Source organism: Phascolarctos cinereus, unplaced genomic scaffold (genome assembly GCF_003287225.1).
Source record: "Phascolarctos cinereus isolate Bilbo 61053 unplaced genomic scaffold, phaCin_HiC Scaffold_4;HRSCAF=312, whole genome shotgun sequence".
Lineage (NCBI taxonomy): Eukaryota > Metazoa > Chordata > Mammalia > Diprotodontia > Phascolarctidae > Phascolarctos > Phascolarctos cinereus.
Window position 1 is genome coordinate 395,553,717 of NW_027555847.1, and position 25,091 is coordinate 395,578,807.

Sequence of the window (25,091 nt, forward strand, 5' to 3'; positions counted from 1 at the left end):
AAGAAGCCAAGCCAAGAGAATATTTAATGAGTTACTGTCTGTGTGGGAGGAAAGGTAAATTATAAATAAGGAAATGATCTCTAAACAGTCCCACTAACATTACAGTAAAAAATTACAGTTAAACCCACAGAAGACATCTCACCACCTAATCTTGTTACCACATACAAAGCTGTAGAACAAGAATTCATGGACTGGTTTAAAACATCGCTACTACATAAATTCATTTGTGTGTGCAAGCACTCTCGTGCCCCGCGAGCATGCATGCACATGAGCTAGGCATCTTAATCACAACTCCCTCCCATGAGACTTAAAAAAAAAAAAGCACAAAGTAGAATGTAACGGGAAGGATTTGTCCATCTATAAAAATGATTCACATTCAGAGGACTTGCCCTTTTGATTTCTTTCAATCATTTCTTCAGGCCATCTGTCCATCCCCCTTCTCTTCCAAGAAAAACTTGGGGGTCTTTTATGAGCACTTTATGAACCCCTGACAAAGGCCTAGAGGCCGTGTCACGGTCTCTGAAGACTGCTGTGCCTACATATTTGCTCCTTGGACTTGATGGCACATCTCCCTCTTCCAATCTTGCACACTCCTTTTTTTAAAGTGTCAAACACTCTGGGGATCCTATTCCTCTAATACTTCCTCTCCCTCCAACATCCTAGAAAATGACATGAAGATGTTCACCAATTGAAGAAGGAGGAAGGTCAGACCTGTTGGAACTTCCAAACGACTGCCTTTTCCAAACGACAGGAGATAGTGTGGGGGAGGGGAGGGGATGGTGGCAAAACAAGAGAAGAAAAGCCTTGAGTACACATAGGTCTGCATACCCTCTTCCCAGTAACACCCTAAAAAGGTTCTAAACAACGCTTTAGATTTTTAATTAATTTAATTAATTAAACTAAGTAGTTAATTGGATACAGTCTCAAGGTTTTGAGGTTGTTGGTTTTGTTTGGTTTTTTAACAGCAAATATCAGTAATATTTACTCATCTACATCTGAAGACCACTGAGCCTCTCCCACTGCATGAACCAGCAAAGGCGTTAGTTAGTAGATATTCCTTATTAAAGGGAAGGGGGGTTAGAACAATAGTGGCCTGCTTCTTTTTTCACTGACAGATGTCACCATTCAAAGCCAATTCCCTAGCAACTGCCAAACAGTGCTCTAAGCTTTCTCCTCTAAAAAGAGTGTGAGAATCTGGGAAATCCAGTAAAATAAAGCCTTAGGAAAGAACCTTCTGGGGAACAGGTAAGGAGTTATTCAAAAGTGGCAAAACACGAAAAGCACCAATAAAATATTTGTTTAAAAACAAAGAAACTTTAAGCAGCTATACTTCTATAATGAATCTGAACAAATTAACAGGAAAAACAACCAAATGCTATAGGAAACAATTTAGGATGTATTCCACCCATTTCTGAGAGTAGTAATTACTGAGTCTGAAGGACATCTGAAAAAAAAACCTGAAAAGCACTTGCATATCTGAATCTGTTAGATATCTGAAAATATTCTGAATTGGTCCCAGAGACAGAAATTGCACAGTTCATTCATTCACCATACAAAGCTACATCAAAAATAGAACACGGGGATAGGGGAAAAGATCTCTCCACTATTAAAAAAAAACTATTTGGAAACAAGCCTCAACTACCATAAACACTACTCCTTTTGAGAATAAAGGGATATCAAAATGAAGGCATTTCCCTCCTTGTGTTTATATATGTGCACATAATAAAACCAAAACCTTACAAATTTTTAAAAAATAAAACTTTTCGACATATAAGTACATAAAGTATTTGCTTTTTAAAAGATTCTTGATAGTAAATAAAATAGCAAAGAAAGCAACCTTTCCAAAACTCTAAATAATTAGAATAAACTTTCTCCTAACATATTCCAAATACTCATGTGAATCATGTAATAAAATATTTTAGATAGCCTATCAAATAAAACAAAATCCAACCAAAAGTAGTAGAGTGAACGAAACTTTTCTTGAGGACACTAAAAATTTAGTGACATCACTCATTTCTAGACACAAAATACATTAAAAGCCAGACTATGTAGCTGTTAAAACAAGACCCAATCCCCACAAAAACTTTTCAAAAAAAGAGATCCTTACCAAGCCAGAAGGTCACTTAAAATATTCATAGTCTTCAAAGTCTTCTTTGAAATGGCTGATCAATACAACTGGAGCTGTATGGGTCTAAGTTTCCAAATTAAGTAATGGAAAAAGTAACCACTACTGAACATGACCACCATTAATAAAAGCACTGCATATGGTACAAGTTATTCCCAACCTCTTTAGTCTTATTTTCATTCACACCATATTCTACCTGCAGTAATATGCTCACCACTTACATCGGACCACTGTTCAATTACTATCAGGGCACAGGCCACAAGAGATAGATGAAAAGACCAATCACCAATATGGCCTTCACGTTACATAGAATGCTTCTACTTTTATTTTTCCCCTTATCTATGTGAACCAGATCTCACTGTACAAAGCTGTGGGAGGTTCCTACTTTTCTTAAAATAAATTAACTATTTCTAGTCCATTTGCTCCCTTTCAAATAATACTAATCCAGTATAAAAGAGAAATTATTAGGTATCACTCATAGATATGTTGATACCTATCACATAAGCAATAAACCCCCAGCCATCCAGAGTCTTAAGATTCCAGAGTTGATTGAAGCCATACTCCCCTACCTACCAAACTAGTAAGATTCTCCACTGGACTAGGGTTGTGGACCCAACTTTTTCAGGCACCAGCCAAATTATTTATCATTTACCATTATCTATATATATGCTCTGATGCAGATAACCAAAAGCTCCCATGCTAATTATTTCATATTTCCTGAACGGCTTCCAGTAACAGGCTTCAATTCAACTGACTCATTAAACCAGCCATCCTAATTCCTAATCATCCAGGATTTCAGATCTTTACTATTACAAAATAAATGACCTACAAAAGCAGATTGAAGAAAATTAAGAAATTAAATGTAAATTACCAATAATTGTCTTTTATACTAAATTTACTTAGCTTTAAACTTAGATACACAGTAATAGCCACGTTGTGCAATCACTAATATTGATACACTTAACCCTTCTCAGCAATACAAGAATCTAAGACATCTCAAAGGCCTCATGATGGAAAGTGTTATCCACATCCAAAGAAAGAATTATGGAGTTTGAATGCAGATCTATTCGCTATTTTTTCTTCTGTTGTGTTTTGTTTTCTCTTTCTGGTGGGTCCTCCTATTGGTTCTAATTCTTCCTCACAACATCACTAATGTGAAAATATATTTAATAGGAATGTATATGTATAGCCTATATTAGATTGTGCACCATCTAGGAAAAGGGGAAAAAAATCTGAAACTCAAAAGCTTATGGAAGTGATTGTTGATAATTCAAAATAAATTAATTAAAAATTAAAAAAAACCTTAAGGGTATGGGTACAAAGTACATTAATTTCCCCTTCCCTTATACTAAACCTGTAAATTTAGTTGTTTTTGGCAAATTAGAACTATGTGTGAAGATCCCATGCAGCAAAGTCCTTCTAATGTTATCATCACCAACACCAGCCCACTCATTTATTTCTGTAGAGGGAGAGGAAGTCTTAACACTGAACCTGGAATTTTAAACCACAACTCTGCTCCAAGGAGCTCCGGAGGGCTCTGTGTACGACGTGTCATTTGTCCTCACTCTAACTGTGCTGAGACAGGCAAAAGACAGTTTATCTGAAAGTTTATCGCTTTCAGCTAGGGTAAACTAAATTTTGACAAGGTCACCACTTGCCAAGGTTGCACTTGAGTCTGCTGTGCACTGAAGACCAACACCAGAGCTTCCTGCTCCCTTATATAATTATAACCAGAGAGCCAATTTCAATAAGCCAGAACGACTATCTTCCTATGATAGAGTAAAATGTCTATTAAAAAAGGAAACCTATCCTATACTCTAAGGAGATCAAAGAAAGAAGAAAAGGACCTTTACAGATGAAAATATTTAGAGGCAGCTAGGTGGTGCAGTGGATAGAGCACTGGCCTTGAAGTCAGAAGGACCCGAGTTCAAATCTAGCCTCAGACCAAACACCTGACATGTACTAGCTGTGTGACCCTGGTCAAGTCCCTTAACCTCAAGTGCCTTAAAAAATATTATAGTAGTTCTTTTCACAGTAATGGAAAAACTGGAAACTAAGGACTTTATTACATGAAATACACACAACAACTACGTGAATACAACTACAAAATACTGTAAACAAAATGGACAGACCTAAATAATTTTTTTAAAAAATTATTGTCAGGGGCAGCTAGGTAGCACAGTGGATAGAGCACCGGCCCTAATTCAGGAGGACTTGAGTTCACATCCGGCCTCAGACACATAATACTTCCTAGCTGTGTGACTCTGGGCAAGTCACTTAACCCCAACTGCCTCACTAAAAAAAAAAAAATTATTGTCCATGGGTAGGCAAAGACAATATAATAAAAACACTATCTCAATTAACTTTTTCAGTGCCATACAATCTATCCAATGATTATTTTACAGACCTGGAAAAAATAATAGCAAGGTTTATTGGAGGATCAAAAGGTCAAGAATCAAATCTCAAGGGAAATATTAAAAGGAAGGAGAACTAGCAATGTCAGATCTCAAACTATACCACAAAGCAGTAATCATTAGATGATTTGGTACTTGCTTAATAACAGAAAGATTGATACCAACAACAGATTAGCCATACACAGACTGCTGTTGTTTGTCCTTCGTTTTTGAAGAGGACCAGTGACATCACAAGGTGATGTCTTGATTTTTGCGTGAACTTGCACATCCGCCTCACTCTCTCTTCCAGAGTCACTGAAGTCCAGCGGCAGGACAAAAGTCAGGACAACTGGCAATGGCCCAGGATGCAATAGATGACATTGGTGTCTTCGATGCAAAGTTATTCTCATTCACCCATCTCAACAGGGGAAGGAAACCTTCACATGCTTGGGGTAGACATCCCCCAATTCACCTAGGGGTTTGCCAGTGAGCCTCAACTTGGTTTAACCCAGGGTGTGTCAACTGAGTATGCCGTAGCTCCTTGGAACCACAGGTGGTATACACAGAAACAAATTAACATAGAAGATTAGCATTCAATCACTACAAGGAGTAAGGACTCTTCAGGAAATATTGGGAAGCAGTCTGGATAAACTGGGATTAGATGAACACTTCACACAATGTGTCAATAAGCATATGATGTTGATATCACATCATAAACAGACAAGGAAGAAACAGCCTTTTGGATCTATGGATAGAGGAAAGATTCTCACAAAAGATAAAATGGACAACTGAATACTAAAATTTTAAAGTTTTTGCACAGATTCAATGAAGTTAAAAGAAAAAATTAGCCGGGGAAAAAAGCTTTGCATCAAGTTTCTCTGGCAAAGGTCTCCTTTCCAAGATGTTAAGGAAATGATTAAAATTTTAAGAGCCATTCCTCAATAAATGGCCAAAGGATATGAACAGGCAATTAAAGGGAAGAAATTCCAGCTATCAGAAGTAATATGAAAATGCTCCAAATCACTAATAATTAAAGAAATGTAAAGGGCAACTAAGTGGTGCAGTGGATAGAGCAACAGCTATAAAGAATAACTGAGTTCAAATCCAGCCTCAGGCACTTATTAGGTGTGACCCTGGTCAGGGCACAACACCCATTAGATACAGTTCCTCGTCTGCAAAATGGGGACACGTTAGAGAAGGAAATGACAAACCATTCCAGTATCTTTGCCAAGGAAACCCCACAGCCAAAAGTCCATGGGGTCACACAGAACTGGTCACAACTGAACAACAAAATTAAAGCCACTCTGAAGTTCTCTCTCACACCCATCAGATTGGGACCATTGACAAAAAAGGAAACAAATGTTAGAATGGCCACTAATAGTAACCATGGTTGGTAAACCATGGATTGATACAGACATTCTTAAAGCAATTTAGTACTCTCCCACAAAAGTTAACTAAACTACATACCCTTTGACCCAATAATGACCCTACTACTCTAAGGCTCAGAGATCAAAGGTAAAGGAAAAATGCTACATGTACAAAAGTATTTATGGCAGTTCTTAATATGGTAGCAAAAAAAAGGGGGGGGATTAAAAGAATGTCCATTATTTGGAGAATGACTACAGATTACTGAATGTGGATGTAACAGTATACTATTACACTATAGGAAACGATGGTTTCAGAGAAACTGAGGAAGACTTACATGAACTGATGAAGACTGAAGTGAGCAGAATTACAACATTTATACTATAAAACAACATTACCAAAAAGAACCAACTTTTAAAGACTTAAGAAATCTGATCAATTGCAATGGCGAACCAGGACACCAGAGGACCCATGCTGTAGAACACTACCCACCTCCTGACAGAAAAGTGATGTACTAAATATGCAAAATTGGCCCAACATTGTTGGACTACATATGCTTTCTTTAAAATGGACTCTGCTTTTCTTTCCTTTTTCCACTGGGGGAAGGTACAGGAAGATAGGAAGAAAAATCAATAAATAAATGCATGATACCTGAAAAAATTAACTAGGAAAAAAAAATCTCCCCTTTGCTCCTAGCTCTGCCAAGGGCCAAGCAAAACATGTCTAATCCTTCTCCCAAGTGACAGACGGTCCTTCAAAAACTTAGCAACTCCCATATTCTCTTGCAGCTTCTCTTCTCCAGACTGAACATTTCAGTTTTGATCAAGTGAACGATCAACTATTCTCACGTGGCCCTGGTTCCTGGGTACCTTTACCAACCTAGTTGCCTTCTCTCCTACAGTTTGGCAAGATTTTTTTTTAAATAAAAGTCAGAAAGACTCATCTTCCCGAGTTCAAATCTGGCCTCAGACACTTAGCTGTATGACCCTGGGCAAGTCACTTAACACAATTTGCCTCAGTTTCCTCATCTGTAAAATGCGCTGGAGAAGGAAATGGCAAACTATTCCAATATTTTTTTAAGAAAACCTCAAATGAGGTCACAAAGAGTCAGACACAGCTGAACAACCACTTCTTCATATTCTTTTTTTAAATAAAATAGGGAGCCCAGAAATGAACAGAGTGCTGTAGATTTGGTCTGAGCAGGACAGTAGGGAAAGGACAGTAGGGGGATAAAGTAGGGAAAAAGAGGACCGGGAAGGGGGGAGACATGGACTTCCTCATTCTAGTAACTTTCTATCATTGCCACCTAAGACCTCATTTTTTTAACTGCTATAGCACTGTTCAATCCTCCTCTGGAGTCCAGATAGACCCTCCCACATCTTTGTCACATGAAAAGTCACCCAGCTACATCTTCCCTATCTTCTTCTTGGAAAGCTGACTTCTAAAAATTATTTAGAAAATAGATTCCCAAACAGTTACATTAACTATTAATTGGGGGGAAAAAAACATTCTTTCTTACTAACCCTTCATAACTTCTCTGAATTGATTATTTACATTATTCTCATTGTGTAAAAGACTGTCAGGCCTGGAATCAGGAAGATTCTTAGCTTAGCTTAATTCCTCACACTCGTATAATGAAGGGGAGAGAGGTGGCACAGTGGATAGAGGGAGGGTCCTGGAGTCAGAAAGACTCATCTTCCTGAGTTCAAATCTGGTCTCAGACACTTAGCTGTATGACCCTGGGCAAGTCACTTAACATAATTTGCCTCAGTTTCCTCATCTGTAAAATGCACTGAAGAAGGAAATGGCAAACTATTCCCATTTTTTTTTTAAGAAAACCTCAAATGGGGTCACGAAGAGTCAGACACAACTGAACAACCACATGTTTCCATAACTTCTTCGCATTCTTTTTTCCCTTTTATTGCACAAAATTCCACTGCATTCCGATACCACAATTTGTTCAGCTATTCCTCAATCACTTGGCACATTTTTTTCCAGTTGTCACACATAATGTTTCCCTGAAATCAGTAATAAATTAGTGCGCTCATCTCCTCATAGAGCCATCTTTTAGCATTTTTTCCTGCCTGCAGGATTTTAATTTACATTTCAGATTATTGATTTTGAACATACCTTTCCAAATGATTATTGATAGTTTATATTACTTTTTTTTGAAAACTGCTTGTTTATCGTTTTACAATGACAATTAGAGAATGGCTCTTAATCTTATATATGTACCAATTCCCTAATGATTTGATACTCATAAGATACAGTTAATAGATATTTTAATTAATCCTATTTCTTCTCATTCAAGTTGTATTGTTAAGATGTAAAAGAACAAGACATATGATAATAACTTTTCACCAACTGGGGCCAGCTGCCAAAGAATATCCTCTTTTTAAAAACTAGAGGCCAAGTCAAATTTATAAGAATAGAAGTCATTCCCCAATTGATAAATGGCCAAAGGACATGAACAGGCAGTTCTCAGATGAAGAAATTAAAGCCATCTATAGTCATGTGAAAAAATGCTCTACGTCACTATTGATTATAGAAATGCAAATCAAAACAGCTCTGAGGTACCACATCACACCACCTATCAGATTGGCCAACAGGATAAACAGGAAAATGACAAATGATGGAGAAGATGTGGGAAAATTGGAACACTAATGCATTGTTGGTGGAGTTCTGAAATGATCCAACCATTTTGGAGAGCAATTTGGAACTATGCCCAAAGGAATATAAAAATATGCATACCCTTTGACCCAGCAACAGCCCTTCTAGGTCTGTATCCCAAAGAGATCATACAAATGGGAAAAGAACCCACATGTACAAAAATATTTATAGCAGCTTTTTGTGGTGGCAAAGAATTGGAAATTGAGAGGATGTCCATCAATTGGGGAATGGCTGAACAAGTCGTGGTATATGAATGTCATGGAATACTACTGTGCTACAAGAAATGATGAACAGTCAGTCTCACCCCCCATTGAGTTGGGGGTCCACTGGGAACGCTGCCCACTTCTATCTGCTTACAATAAACCTTGTCATTTGACCTGGAAAAAAAAAAAAAGAAAAGAAATGATGAACAGGCTGACTTCAGAAAAACCTGGAAAAACTTGTATGGTCTGATGCTGAGTGAAGTGAGCAGAACCAGAACGTTGTACACAGTAACAGTCACACTGTGTGATGACTAATATTGATAGACTTAACCCTTCTCAGCAGTACAAGGATCTGAGACATCTCCAAAGATCTCATGATGGAAAATGCTATCCACAAAGAAGAAAGAACTATGGAGTTTGAATGCAGATTGAAGCATACTATTTGCTATTTTTCTTCTGTTGTTTTTGTTTTCTCTTTCTGGTGGGTCCTCCTATTGGTTCTAATTCTTACTTACAAGATCACTAATGTGAAAATATGTTTAATAGCAGTGTATATGTACAGCTTATATCAGACTGCATGCCATCTAGGGGAGGGAGATGGGGAGGGAGAGGAAGAAAAATTTTAAACTTAAAAGCTTATGGAAGTGACTGTTGATAATTCAAAATAAATTAATTTTTAAAAGAAGATTAAAGTAAAAAAAAACTGGAGGCCAAAAAATACTATCTATAATCAAGGAACATGAAAGAACAATTCCTCCCTTAAAAAGGGTTTGGTGGGGCAGCTAGGTGGCGCAGTGGACAGAGCACCGGCCCTGAAGTCAGGAGAATCCGAGTTCAATTCTGGACTCAGACCAAACACTTGACATTTACTAGCTGTGTGACCCTGGGCAAGTCACTTAACCCCAACTGCCTAAAAAAAAATAAAAGGGTTTGGCTAATTTTTCCTAAAATAACCATGGATTCCCCCTCCCCCCAATTCTAAGGCCAAGACTTAAAACAGTTGAAATACCCTATATAAAACTACTTATTAAATATTAATTTGAAGTCTTCAATGGGATATTCCAAGTAATAAACTTGATATCTATAATATGGGTGTTTATTGATATGTTCATGAAAGAAGCCCAGAGGCTACTATCACACAGTTCTTATGAAAAAACTCTAGGCTAGGCATTGGGAGAAGAGGATTTCAATCCATATTCTGCAATGAATTTGCTGTATGATTTAACAAGCTGTTTCAGGTCTTAGCACAGTACCTGCAACACAGGAAACACCTTTAAAAAATACTTCTTGACTTCGTTTCTCCGAGCTAATGAACCAGAGGTTTATTGGAATAAGAAATAAAAGCAGTGACTCATAAGTATTTTGATGGTGAAGTCTTCCAACATTTATTCAACCACCAATTAATTGTGAGCCACCTTCATAATTATCTTGACATATCTGAGAGGAAGAATTTAGAGTTTGAAAAGTTGACAGCTGAAACATACCAGTTATCTGGGTTCAAAATCCAGTTCAGCTAACTTATTAACTGTGTGGCTTTGAGCAAGTTACTTTTAACCCATAAAATGAAAATGACTGCTGTCATTTCCAGGCCTAAATCTATAATCTTGTGATTAAAAAGAAAATTAAAACACTCTAAGGTCCATGTACCTAATGGAAAGATATCTAAAGGAACAAACTGAAGTAAACTGACTTCCTACACTTTGGATTGAGAGTTGTGAGTGAGCACTAGAAATGTTTTTGTTGTTGTTCTGTTATTTCTGTCATGTCCGACTCTTCCTGATCCCACATGGGTTTTGTTTTTTGGGCTTTTTTATCTGGGGTTTTCTTGAAAAAAATGCCAGAGTGGTTCTCCAACTAGAAATGTAGAAATAGTCTAACTTAAGCTAATTTTCACACATTGACTTTCCCATTAGATTTTAAGTTCCGTCAGGATGGGTGCTATGACTTATGTTTGAATACATCTCCCTGCCAAGAACAGTACCTTAAGCACAGCATGTGCCCTTAGACTATTTTTTGTGTTTTTACCTTTCTTTGTATTCTCATGACTTAGCAAAGTACCTGGCATACAGTGAGAACTTAATAAAGGTTTGTTGACTGACTGTTGTGGGAGGCAAATATCAAACTAGACCATGGTGGCGTATTTGCATGCTTCTAATCTTTACTCCTTGATAACACACACCTCAAAATGAGGAAAACATGTAGACAAAAAAAAAATCAAAATAAAATGAGTCCACATTCAAATCTATCAATTAGAGGGAGCTAGGTGGTACAGTAGATAGAGCACTAGCCCAGGAGTCAGGAAGACCTAAGTTCAAATCAGGCCTCAGACACTTGACACTTACTAGCTGTGTGACCCCGGGAAAGTCACTTAACAAAACTATCAGTGAGCAGTTTTCAAAAGAAAAAATGTAAACTATAAACATATGAAAATGTTCTTCAAATCAATAATGAGAAAAATGCACATTAAAATAACCCTGAAGGTGCAACTAGGTGGTACAGTGAACAGCGCACTAGCCCTGGAGTCAGGAGGACCCAAGTTCAAATGCGGCCTCAGACACATAACACTCACTAGCTGTGTGACTCTGGGCAAGTCACTTAACCCCAACTGCCTAAAAAAAAAAAAAAAAAATAATAATAACCCTGAGATTTCACCTCAAAAACTAAATTGGCCTAGAATAAAACAAAGAAAATAATCAATATTGGATGGGTTGTGGCAAAACAGGCACACTAATACTCTGTTCGAGAAGCTGGGAATTTATACAAACATTCTGGGAAACAATTTTGAGTTATATGAGAAAAGACACAAACTACTCAAACTCTCTGACCCAGGAATGTCACTACTGAGCATAATATATCCCAAGGAAGTCAAGGATGGAGAAAGGATGGATATATTTATAACAGCTCTTTTTTGGGGGGTAGCCATGGTTAAACAAAATGTGGCATATGAATGTAATGGAACATTACTGTTCCATGAGGAATTCAGAGAAAAACAAGAAAATTTGTATGAACTGATAACAAGAAGCAGAAACAGGAAAAAAAAAGACAATGACTACATCTGGCCATACAAATACACTTCTCACATATGCCATCAGTTCTAGCAACTCTTTCAGCTGGTTTCACTTAAATGTTTTTGGGGTTTTTTTCGTTATTAGGAAGGATTCACTGGGTACGATGGGGACATATGTAGAAATAACAGGTGAAAAAACAAAGCCTTGTTTTACAAAACAAGCAAGAAGAATGAAAAGAAAGCTAAAATTTCTAAGAACAGAAACATCAGATATTACTGGAGATTTAATAAGCATTGGAATCCAGGACAACATTATGAATGGACTAAAGTCATCTATGCGGAGTGGGAAGAGTCCTGGACGGTAGGAGACAGATCGGTACAGGGGATACTTGAGACAAAAAGACCAATTAAGAGACCACTATTACAATCTAGTGTAAAAGTGATGAATGCCTGAATTAAAGTGGTAGAGTAGCACATGAGCAGAGAGGAGGAGTCAGAGGTGAAGAGATGTTAAAGAGGAAGAAAGCAAGATATGGCAACTAAATGGACACGTGAGATGAGGGAGAGTGAGGAGTGGAGGCTAAATAAAAGCAATGTTATCAATCCACTCTGTAACCTAGTTGAACAACATTTCCTTGCCACTGTTGCATAACTTGGCTATTGGGCAAAGAAGAAAGGAGGGAAGGAAAGGGAGAGAGATGGATTTAAAAGTGAGGAGGCAAGAGTTTAATTCCTACCTCAGACACCTGTGTGACCATGAGTATGCCTCATCATCTCAATTATCCTCATCTATAAAATGGGGATTATAATGCTCACACTCCCTACTTGTGGGCAGGCAAGTGCTTTACAAACCTTAAAGTACTATATAGAAGTGAAAACAATTTTTCTGGAAAAACATGTTATCAAAAACTAATGTAGTCAAAACTTTAACTCAGTCACAAATCTCATTTAGAGTGATGGCAAAAGCCAAGACCTATTCTGAGCATTCAGGGGGCAATGCCAAGACTCAAAGTTACGAACAGAAGATTTTTGCCATTAGGTGGCCTTAACCAGCCAAGCTTCCAAGCTTTGGGGGCCAAGAGTGTTTATTTAAAGTATTTAAGTGAAGACACAGTGTTTTGGTTTTTTTCTTCCTTTTATTTATTTTTTAAATATTCAAGCCACAACCATTTTTCCATTTAGTAATTTCTCCAGCATTTCTGTGAGTCCAAGGTAAAAACAAGCAGCATCTGTGAGAAATCAATAATTACCCTATTTTACTTTCAATAGTGTGTAACAGAAATACTCAACCTGGACCCTGTCTGCATGTAAAAACATACCTCAAGGACTGTGCCTCTGATTAGTTTTTTTCAAGAAATTTAATGGCCTGAAGCCCTACCAGACAATAAGTTTCCTGAAGGCAGGGCCTGTGTCTAATTACCAGTGGGATAAAAGATAAAATAAGACTGGATCTGCTCACTCAAAGTAACCATAAAACCACCCACAAGCAATGCAAGTGACAAGTATCCAAATATTGACTAAGGAACACTAATTCAGAAGGTACACTCTCGTCCATGAATTCTGCCCTTCTGCCAACAGCCAAATTAAGTGACAGCACTATAGTGTAGTGAGAAAACACACACACACACACACACACACACACACACACACACACACACACACACACGTGTCTGCTTGACTGTCTTTACAACTTCTGGAAAGTCAACCACGCTTTTCTCAGTTTCAATTTCCTCATCTGTAAAATGAGGGGACGAGATCATCTTCTAGGTCCCCTTCAACTCTAGATTTTCCATCCACTCCCAACCCAAGGGTAAGCAGATTAAACAATGGAAGAATCTGCAGCAAGAGTTTACAGGAAAGTGAGAGGAGCGCATCTTTATGAGAAGTCCTCAAGCAGGCACACTGACGTTACTACAGGTGGAGCTGCTAATGGGGACAACGATTCTGGAAACCAATTTGGAATTACACACAAGAAGTTAATCAACAGTCATGCCTTTTAACTAAGCTTTACCACCCCTGGGCCCATACTCAAAGAGAAAGGTAAAGATCTTTTATGTTCAAATATATTTATAATAGTTCTTATGGTAACAAAAAAAATGGAAACAAAGGGATGCCCACCAAATTGGGGAATAGCTGAATAAATTGTGGTATACCAATTTAATGGAAGACTGTTGTGAAGTATGAAAGAAAAAGATGATTTCAAAGAGACAAAGAAATACTGGAACGTAGTAATGGAGAGTGAAGTGAGCAGAACCAAATCAATTTGTGCTATTATATCACTGTTAGAAAAATGAAGGGCAACTAGCTGGCGCATCTAGTGGATAGAGCCCCAGCCCTGGAGTCAGGAGGACCTGAGCTCAAATCCGACCTCAGACACCTGTCACTTACTAGCTGTGTCACTTTACCTGGACTGCCTCACCAAAAAGCACAAAAAAAGAGCATGCCCATCTGAGGCTAAATACAGGATCATTCTACGAAGCTAGTTGGTTTTCATGAGGTCATTATTTGAAATAGGCAAATATACTTTCTTAAAGGAATCCTAATGTAATAGTTAGCTTTTGGGTCAAAAAAACCTGGGTTCAAAAGTCCCACCTGCCACAACTATTAGGCCCGTGGTAATTCATTTGTCGGCATCCCAAGCAACAACTCTCTAAGACATTAATAAATTTTTAACTAGTTGCTCATCTGCTCAAGTCTCTTCACCAAGAGTTAACCTGTACCAATGAAATCCCTGGTAGAGACCAAACAACAAAACCACATTCCAAGTGTTTTATCTCGTTTACCAGGGCAGCTCTCTATAAAAAGGCAAGGCAATCTCGAAACATTACAAAATGAGGCACAAGTACAAAAAGGGCACTTTAAAATTACTTTGGTGGGAGAAGAAGAGGGGAAGGACAACACACAAGCAGAAGGCAAGAGGCCTGAGGTTCTGAAGCTAAGGAAGGCTAACACCCTTATGGAAATTTCCAGGCAGACAGGAGAAGGGGTGGGGAGGGTGACGGGGGTGCAGAAAAGAAGGAATTAGCTCCGTTTAAGTTAAACCACTTTTTGTCTACAGTAAGTGTGGAGATTCCAAATAAATCTAACAGGGCTTATAGCAGTAGCCTGGTTCTCTTCAGACGGGCAGAAAGGGCAGAACCACATCATGGAAAATCCTCCCAGATGCACAACAGTGAGTCACATGCAACTTTGACTGAACTTGTGAATTTTTAATCAATTCCTGTAATTCTCCCTAACCTTCGATCATTCTAGGAGATTTTGGGATCCTATATCCCTTGAGCACAGGGGACAGAGAACTCAGTCCTGCAACCAGCCACACTCAAGTTTCACAGGCTTGACAGGGAAGGATGGAAGATTATCATTCAAAATAGCCTCTAAAAAGACATTAACTCTAGCTAGATTTGTTACGGAGACAGCAAAGGGTAGAGCGTGTGCTCAACAGAGTGCCAGTAAACTTGGATTCTATCAGTGGAGAAAAAAAACAGAGCTGGGCACTGAGCATCTCCTGACAATGTAGTATTAACAGCCATCATTCTAGAAACAGAATATTCCATAATTAATAAAAATACTGAAAGGTAGCGTAACAGCGGACAGAAAGCAGGCCTCACCTGAGTTCCAGTCCCACTTCTGACACATCACTGTGTGACCCTGGACTCTACCTTTGGTAGAGCCTGCCAGCACTAAAATGGGATCTCTGCAGGCTGCAGACTGATTTAGAAAACCACAAGTTAACATTATATTGTACTATATTTTTGTTTATTTTGTTAAAATATTTCCCAATTACATTTTAGTTTGGCTCGGTCAGCACTCTGGAGTCTGACCCTTTGCTCTAGGCAACCCTCTAAGATTATAAATTGCAGAAAAAGTGCCAATCTAAATTGGGATAAGGGATTTCCTAGCCTGTGAATTCCTTACACCAATGAATAGGTACAGTCTCTATCCCCAATAATATTAAAATTCAAATTCCACTAAAGATACAAACAAAAGATACACTTGGGTTCCAGGAGAAGCAGGGTCATACGATGAGTAAAGATCATCACTCAAAGAGTCAGAGAGCCAGGCGGCTGTACAACCTTAAGCAAGACACAACTTCCTCCAACCTCAGTTTCCTCAACTGTAAATTGGGGATAATAATAGAAACTACTTCCCAGGGTCATTGCGAGGATCAAATGAGACAATACAGTAAAGCACCTTGCAAACCTTCAAACAATGTATAAATGTGAGCTTTTATTATTTATCAATAACCTCTTGGTTGATCACAATGCCATGCAGATTGCAAGCCCTTTCCATATTGGTAAAGGGCCTTCATTAATTTCTGTGATAGAATACGTGTTTGCATATGATGTATATGTACCCATGTTCCCATACATATGTGTGTCTATTAGATACAGATATATCTGTTAGATAACCTATCTATCTACATAAGTATAGAGATCCACACACACACACACACACACACACACACACACACACACACACACACATCTCTATAGGGAGAGGGAGGAGGAGGAGGAAGACAGGAGGGAAAGTCAGCACCTTCTAGTAACAAGTCTCTCCTCCATACTTCCTTAGCCCGGTCCCCTGACAGACCTACCACAGGCCAGGTTCACCGCTATACCCAGAGACCAAGCCAAGTCTTTCCATTTTGTTAGCACCTGCCAGCACTTACATTCCCCACTGGTCCAGCCTTCCAATTTTCACAGTCAGCTCCACGACAGGAGAAGTCGTTAATGGTGGAGTACACAGATGGAGCAGCCCACATCACTGGAGTGAGACAGTTCAAGATTTGACTACATATGGGTAAATATATAAATCGACTGAAGGGCAGCTAGGTAGCACAGTGAATAGAATGCCAGGGGAGTCAGGAAGACCCAAGCTTAAATCTGGCTGCAGAGTCTAGCTATGCAATCCTGAACAAGTCACTTAATCCTATTTACCTCAGTTTCCTCATACATAAAAAATGAGCTAGAAGGAAATGGCAAACCTCTCCACTATCTTTGCCAAGAAAACCCCAAAGGTCAGGACATGAAGAGTTGGACACGAGTAAAAAAAACAACACAACAATAATTAATTGAAGACTATTTGAGAATAAAGATTTTCTTAACAGAAGCTCCTGGGGACAGCTAGGTGGTGCAGTGGATAGAGCACCAGCCCCAGAGTCAGAAGGACCTGAGCTCAAATCAGGCCTCAGACCAAACATTTGACACTGTGTGATTCTAGGCAAGTCAATTAATCCCAACCGCTTTGAAAAAAAAAAAAAAAACCAGACGCTCCTGAAGATAGCTAGATAGTGTACCGGACAGAGTGCCAAGACTGGAGTCAGGAAGACTCTGGACTTAACCTCTTAACTTCTTTTTGCCTCAGTTTCCTCATCTGTAAAATGGGGATAAGAAGAGTACCTACCTCCAAGAGTGGTTGTAAAGACCAAATGAAATAATAATTGTAAAGCAGTTAGCACATGGTAAGTGTGAGATAAAAGTCAGCTACTGAAGATGATGATCCTTACAAACGGAAATGTACCAAGTTGGGAATACCCTGAATGTAGCATTGCATTGATACATGCCTTAACAAGACAGTTAATATTTTCCAGGTCTTCACAGAAAGCGAAAAATTTATCAAATGGAGGGAAGAGGGAGAGGAGGCGAGGGAGAGAGAGAAGTGGAGGGAAAAAAAAAAACAACTAGAGACTACAGTCTTTGTAGGCTGTGCCCCCATCAAGCTTGCTTTGGTTGTGATGTTATCTATCAGTTCTGGCAAGAATCCTCAGGTTATTAAATGGAAGGACTGACTTTATGGAAAAGTACAGTACTTGAAAACAAACCTACTTTTACTGCCTTGAAATGGTCACACACTGGGTCACAAAGAGTCTGTTGGAAATGAACTAAATGGACTCTAATGTTCTTCCAGGACAAGTCAATGACTCTGTTAAGTCTGTCAGTCACGTGGACCTCAGGTAAGAAGGTCTGTGTCCCTTCCAGAAGCCCAGCCTCACCTTCGCCCCTCCCACTCATACATTCAAAGTACTCTGGGAAGCCAGGGGCCCATGGAGTCAGTATCTGCTCCTCCTCTCTTTCCCTCACCAAAATAGCTTGGTGAGATTGATAACCTTTAAGGCAGTGGATAGAGTGCCAGGAGTCAGAAAGACTCATTTTCCTGAGTTCAAATCCAGCCTCAGATACTTACTAGCTGGGTGACCCTGGGCAAGTCACTTAACCCTGTTTGCCTCACTTTCCGCATTTGTAAATGAGCTGGAGAGGTGGCAAACCATTCCAGTTTCTTTATCAAGGAAATTTCAAATGGGATCAGAGTTGGACAGGACTAAAACAAGCAAACAACAAGGCAGTTCTTAACACTGAATCCATAAACTTGTTTTTTTATATTTTGAGAATTGTATTTCAATATAATTGGTTCCCTTCTTAATTTTATGCATTTTATCTTACACATTTAAAAACATTTTTCTGGGATAGAGCACCAGCCCTAGAGTCAGGAGGACCTGAGTTCAAATCCATCCTTAGACACTTACTAGCTATGTGACCTTGGGCAAGTCACTTAACCCCACTGCCTAGCAAAAAAGAAAAAAAAATTTCTGAGAAAGGGTCCATAGTGTCCACCTGCCAATATAGTCCGTGAAAACAAAAAAGGCTAAAAAGCCTTGCTTTAAGGAATCCCAGGAGTAATTTACTTCCCTTCAATGGTCCTCTAATATCAGCCTACAACAAGCCAAGACTCTAAGGAAGTTGTAGGTTAAAACACGTTCCCCCACTCACTGTTTGTGCCCCCACTCCCAGTCCTGACGTGGTCTCTACTCACAATGACTGACTGGCCCTGGGGACCCTAACCCACTCACACTCTGCCCAAAACGTTGAGAGCGTGCTGGCAGAGTATGCACCAAACGCCACCTCAGGATTCAATAAACAAGCTAAGGGTCTAGCTGTCTCTGCTTTATGTAAAGGCCAACAACAACACACAAAACACATCCACAATACCAACCAACAAATGCTAAAATTCCCAATTGTTACCAATCTTCCCATCAATGGTAACTCAAAAGCCAGACTCCCCTTTAACTATGAAACATGCAAATTCTGAAACTAACAAGACTTTCAGGGGGAAAGAAATCTCTACACACCTACATTTCAGGACATCCAGTCAATTCACACCACGCTATCATTCACTCACTCTAAGATGTGTTTGTCCCCACTACACCAAATCAAAATACATCAAACCTCCACTAGTAACAACTTATTCAGAAATGAAGCCACAGAAAAGGCCGCGTTCTCAATTTCTTCCATAGCCAAACAAGGATTTTGAGTTCATACTAAAAATGAACGCTTAAAAAAATAACAAAAAATACCACTTATATAAAAAGGTAGCCTGAAATTCTCCATCCTTCACAACACAATGAAAAAAAGTATTCCATCAAGCCAAAGGTGGTCAAATATTTTACCAGAACTTGAGATTCCCAAGGGCAAGGTCTGCAGTTGCTCAAGCTCAAGCAGTACAGAGCCTTATTGTTAAGCTAATAAATGTTCTAAAAAACACTAAGCCAAGGGAAAGAAAACCTGTTCATAGGATCACAGACTAAGGGCTCCTGAAGGAATCTTGATGTTGTACAGTTAAACCGAACAGGAGTATATTCAATCATTTAAAAGTTCCTAATAAAGACTAAGGACCGAAAAAGAGACTGGAACCAAGGAAGAATTATAGTATTGAATAGAAAATGGAAAATAAAAAAGGTACCAATGATGAGTTGTAATATATGAACTGGTGAAATGGAAATAAAGCACTGAATTTGGAGTCAGAAGATGTAGATTCAGACCTGGGGTGTTAACTACCTGTTAACAAGTTGTTGCACCCTCCTGGAGACTCAGTTTCCTCATCTTTCAATTGAGGAAGTAATACTAAGTGATTAGGGTCTCTCTTTCTCATGTTAAAAAAAAGACAGAACTGGGTAACTGCTTCCAGTTCTAAATCCTTGCTCCTTCACAGTCTGAACTGCATAATTCATGAAAGCCCCTAAAGCAACTCTCCAACTCAAAGAAATTTTCTGATTTTCTAGAATGACTGAACAATAATGACAAATGAATCGCTTTTCCTCAATAAGTATACTGCAAAGGCATTACTCAGTATCCCAAGGGCTGTTAAACATCCAGGACATAAAATTAAAATGTTTTTATCATAGCAAAATGCAATTCAAATCACAAGAACATTTATTTTGTCTAATTTATGCCAGAGGATGCCAGGACAAAATAACAGGCTTCCTTGCTGTCAAGATTTAAAATGTAAGAGGTGAGAAAGGGATAAATCTGATACAAGGTACAACAGAGTGAGATTAGACTTCTTTGCCCTTGAGGCGCACTTTGAGAAAATTTGTGACGACAGAGATCACTTTCAACTGGGGGTGGGAGGAAGGAGAGGAATCTGGGAAGGGTTTATAGACGTGTCCTTGGAAGTGTGTTTTGAAGAAAAAGATTTCCAAAAGAGGTGGAAATGGGATGCAAGGATACTCCAAGATAGCCCATGTGAATGTATAGAGCCTAGAGGGCAGAAAGAGATTGGCAAACAGCAAGTATGACTATGGTGATTCTTAAATGCCCAACTCAAGAGTTTGCACATTGTCCTATGGAGAGCCACTGAAGGTTTTTAGATCTGGGGAACTACAGTCACATCTTTGCAACAGGAAGATTATATTGGTAGCAAAGAAAGATGGATTAGGAGGACAGAAAATGGAGACTGAGAGTTCATTAACTTTTCCCTGTACAATTTTAATGAACACCTGAGTTGGGGGGGAACAGTGTGGTAGTGTGAACAGAGTGGGGTGCAATGAAAGATGGTAGAGGAAAAATCAACAGGACAGACATCTGATTGATATGGTAATAAAAATGGTCATGTGACCCAGAGGCTTAATCCTAGATGGCTAGATGGGTATAGAACATTTGGGAGGGGATAAAGGAGAAGGGGATGGGGAAGAAAAGAAGGAACTGAATTTGTTTCGGACATGCTGCGGTGGAAGTACAGGCAGGATAAACCAATGTATATGTGCAACAGGCATTTGAAGATGCAGGACTGGAGCTTGGTGCTAGGTATACATTTGGGAATTATCCAGAAAGGAGTGATAAACTGTCCCCTGCCCAAGAGTAATAACCAAAGCGAAGAATAAGATCAAGGGGACAGAAGGACACAGGATAGAACAGGTGGAAGAACAAAGCCCTGGAATGATTATTTTTCACATCAAATGATGGCAATGTCTCAAGACAATTTTTATGTGACTGGAAACCTTGTTTATATAGACTACTGACATCTTTAAATGACTGAGAATTGAAAGGAACCTTAGATTTTCTAAATTCAACCCTGTCTTTTTCATAGTTAATAATAATAAACATTTAAATAGTGCTTTTTCACATCAAATGATGGCAATGTCTCAAGACAATTTTTATGTGACTGGAAACCTTGTTTATATAGACTACTGACATCTTTAAATGACTGAGAATTGAAAGGAACCTTAGATTTTCTAAATTCAACCCTGTCTTTTTTCATAGTTAATAATAATAAACATTTAAATAGTGCTTTACAGTTTTCTATGGAGCTTTACATGTATTATCTATCTCATTTTAGCCTCACAATTACACTGGGAAGTAGGTGCTACTGAGGGAGAGAGAGGTTAAGTGATTTGTCCAGGAATACACAGCTAATACAAGTACAGCACTCCATCCACCTTAGCCAAGAGGTTAAATGACTTGACCAAGGTTACACAGGAAGTATAACTAGATTTGAACTCAGGTCCTTTGACTAAATCCAGCATTTTCTCTCTTGGACAATATGGGGACTTGAAATGCTTGAAGAAAAAAAAAAGTTCAGATTCCACAGCTGGAATCTCCTTACATTGGTCATTACAAAAATATGGAAGTTCCTCAGCAGAAAACAAAAACAAAACTGCTTTGCAGAGTGGCCAAAGTATTCCGAGAAGAAACACAGACACAAAAGGAAATGGAAACTCCTAACTTTTAGCTTCTATCAAACTGTACATACACTGGTGAAGAACTAAGTAAATATTACATATATTCTGACAAATAATTAAATCTACCTACACCAAGTGACTCCATTATTTTCTCAAAAAAACTCATCAATACCCAGGTCCTAACTGCCTACCTTTATTCTTGCACCTTGCTGCATCTTTTAAGCTATAAAACACAATCCTCTCTGAAGGTTCCACTTGATCCTCTTGGGCCTATGAGAATGTTCTTTCCTATTGTTGAGTCAACAGGGAGAAAAATAAAAGGGCTTTGAAAAGAGAGGGATGTGGCATGAGAATGGAGAGATTAAAGAGAGAAAAGAAGGAAACCAAGGCTTCAACATAAGGGGAAAAGCTCAAGAATACCGGGTAGGACACTGGATGTATTGTCAGGAAACTTTGCTTTGTATCCCATTTCTGCCACTTAAAACTGGGTGATAAAGGACAAATAACTTGACCTCTCTGGGCCTCCTCGGTAGTGGACTAACCCAACTTTAAGGTCTCTTATATATCTAAGTCTTCTACCACATCCCAAATTTCATAGGGCTGTGAAAACTCTTAGCAGAAACTGCACGACTTCCAATTCATCCTTATTACCAGTTGGATAAATTTAGTTGCTTTCCTGGGCATTATTTTCCCCATCTGTAAAAAAGACGTTGGACTACATGGCTTCTAAAGTCCCCTCCAGTTTCGGTTAGAAGATTCTGTGATATCCATATAAGTGATGAGTTAATACCGTCCCCAACTACACAAATTGTCCAAGTTGGAGAAGACCCAGTTGCTAAAAAGGGCTAGGTGGAGAGGAGGGTGGTATTGGTGGGAGCTACTGGAAAAAAACAGGACACAGATGCCAGGAGTCAAGGCCAAGACACTTCCTAGGAAGGGCAGGGAGCAGGGATGGGAATGCTCTCTGTTGCAAGGAAGTCCCATTCTTCCTTTTTTCAACTGATAGCAGTTCAGTCAAGGTCGCATGATGCGGAAAATGAGACGAGAAGGCAAATGACTCTTCCCGTTCCATTTTCCAAGCCCGCAAGCCCATCACATCATGCCACTTACAGGGTGACTTAACCCCATGCCCAAAGTACCAATCAAAGTGCACAAGGAGTGGCTTCCTCCCCTGCCACTTTTTGTTCCTTCAGGCCCTTTCCGCACCTCCCGGCTCCTCACTGCGTCCCAGCTCCAGTACCCCAGAGGGCTCTTCACCCAGGCCCGAAATTCCGGGTCCCCGAGAACAACGGTACGGCTCGCCCGGCCCACCCCCACCCCCGCTCCTCGGGCGCCAGACACAAAGACCGAAATGACCCCAAGGCAGCCGGGCGGCGACAAAGAGCGCCGAGCGTCCGAGCGCCAACCCCAGTCCCGGGTACGCCAGCGCCCGCTCTTCCGTCTTTGTCCCGGCTCAGGTACACCCTCGGTCTCCTCGAGTCTCCTCCCTCTGCACCGCCCCATCCCGGGCCAGGAACTTGAAAATCAATTCAGCCGACTGCCGGGCTGGGGCTGCGGGACTGCGGCGGGGAGGGGGCGTGGGCACGCGGGACGCCTCCTCCTCCTCTTACTCACCCAGGCTCCCTAAGCTGCATTCTCGCGGCTGCACCTTCGGGGAGCTCTGCGGGTCCGGAGGCGACACCGGCTGCCGCTCCAGCTCTTCCCCCGCTGCCCCGGCATCCCCGGAGCCCTCCGCGGCGTCTCCCTGCGCCTCCACGGGCACCACGGTGAAGTTGGTGGGCATGGTGGCCCCCGACGATGCCGCGAAGGCTTCCTCCTCCTTCTGCCGGCTCGCCGGTGCGCGCCAGCGGGCTCAGTCCCTGGAGTTCTGCCCGTGCGCCGCCGCCGCCGCTTTCGCAGCCTCCTCCCGGGCAGGAGTAAGAGTGGGGCTCCCTTAGCTACGGGCTCTCACGTGAGGGCCATTTCCTTATTTGGGGGGATGGGCGGGGGCGGAGTGGTGCGGACAGCCCCCGCCGCCTCCCTTCCCGCCAGCCCGCCCCCCGCCCTCCCTCCAATCTAGTCCCACATGACATCACCTGCCAGCAGCAAGTGGCTGCTGTCTAGTTTTTTCCTAGCCTTCCCCTGCGGCCGGGCACCTCCCACTTTATTTATAAAGAGGAAAGTTTGTTGTGGGAGGACGCAGAGGGACTTGGAGGAGGAAGGGGAGAATTGCGGCGTGCGTGGGAGAGGAAAGGCCTGGGAAAGGCACGTCCACGCAGGTGGATATCCTGGCCCTCCTGTGAAAAAGGGTAGTCTTCTGGAACCTCGCCGCTATCTTAACAGTAACTTCTGCCGTCTTTTCATTTTGGCATTTTGAGGGGCTTGTTCTTTCATTTAACAGGCAATTATTAAGAGCTCACCAGCTACATTCTTAGCTTCAAGGCTAAGCAACATTCCCACCTTTCGCTAAGGAGTCCTCAATCTTAGGGTCTTCCCTCCCTGTCAATATCTTGTTTGCACAAGGGAGTCTGCACGCTGTTCTTGCCCATCAAACAGGGAGCTCCGTGAGAGCAGGAATTATTTTTTTTGCCCGTCTTTGTATGCCCAGGGCTTAGCACAATGCCCGGCACATAGGAGATGCCTGATAAATGCTGGAGAGGGAAATGGCAAACCACTCCAGTATCTTTGCTAAGAAAACTCCAAATGGGGTCACAAAGTGTATGAAACGACTGAACAACAAAAATAAATGCTGGTTGATTAGGGGCTGGGTATACAAAAGACAAAAAAAAAAACAAAAAACACCAGTCCTTACCCTGACTTTGGGATTCGAGCAAAGTTGCAGCCATGGCTGGGGAAAGAAGGTAACATACTGGCTTTCTGTGAGCTATTCAAATTAATCATCCACTGTAGTCTTAGTAATTTTTGTAAAGGGGGTGAGGAACGCAAGAAGGGGAATCTGGCACAGAGAAGCAGAAGGATAATCACCTCATTAGACTGGATTATCTAGTCCACTCCTCATTTGACAGATCCTTCAAGGCTCACTTGCTCCACCCATCCATCCCAGAACCACAAAATCTGTCAGAAAGCCGCTCTGTCAACATCCACACTTCTCTAATAAAGACTGGAGTGGTTTTTTTTGTTTTGCAAGAAGACAGGTTACCCATTTTAAAATCAACCTCTGGGGGCAGCTAGATGGTTTAGTGGACAGAGCACTGGCTCTGGAGTCAGGAGGACCTGAGTTCAAATGCGACCCCAGACACATAACACTTACTAGCTGTGTGATTCTGGGCAAGTCACCTAACCTCAGGTGCCTCATCAAAAAAAATAAAGTTTTGGTCTTTTCTATGATAGGCTGTTTGCAACCCCATGTAAAACAAATAAAACCAATTTATCA

At 40.4% G+C, this 25,091-nt stretch overlaps 1 protein-coding gene across 4 annotated transcripts in view; it reads right to left on the reverse strand.

Moving 5' to 3' along the window:
• Nucleotides 1–25,091, reverse strand: part of SLC12A7 (solute carrier family 12 member 7) — a 325,942-nt gene that overhangs the window by 159,636 nt on the left and 141,215 nt on the right. Inside the window, exon 1 of one of the 4 annotated variants that reach the window (XM_078153299.1) lies at nt 23,333–23,666. The exons of the other annotated variants lie outside the window; for them this stretch is intronic. Within the exon in view, the coding sequence (XP_078009425.1) occupies nt 23,333–23,501 (169 nt within the window). The 5' untranslated portion in view covers nt 23,502–23,666. Of the gene's footprint in view, nt 1–23,332; nt 23,667–25,091 lie in introns of those variants that run through there. 4 annotated transcript variants of the gene reach the window in all.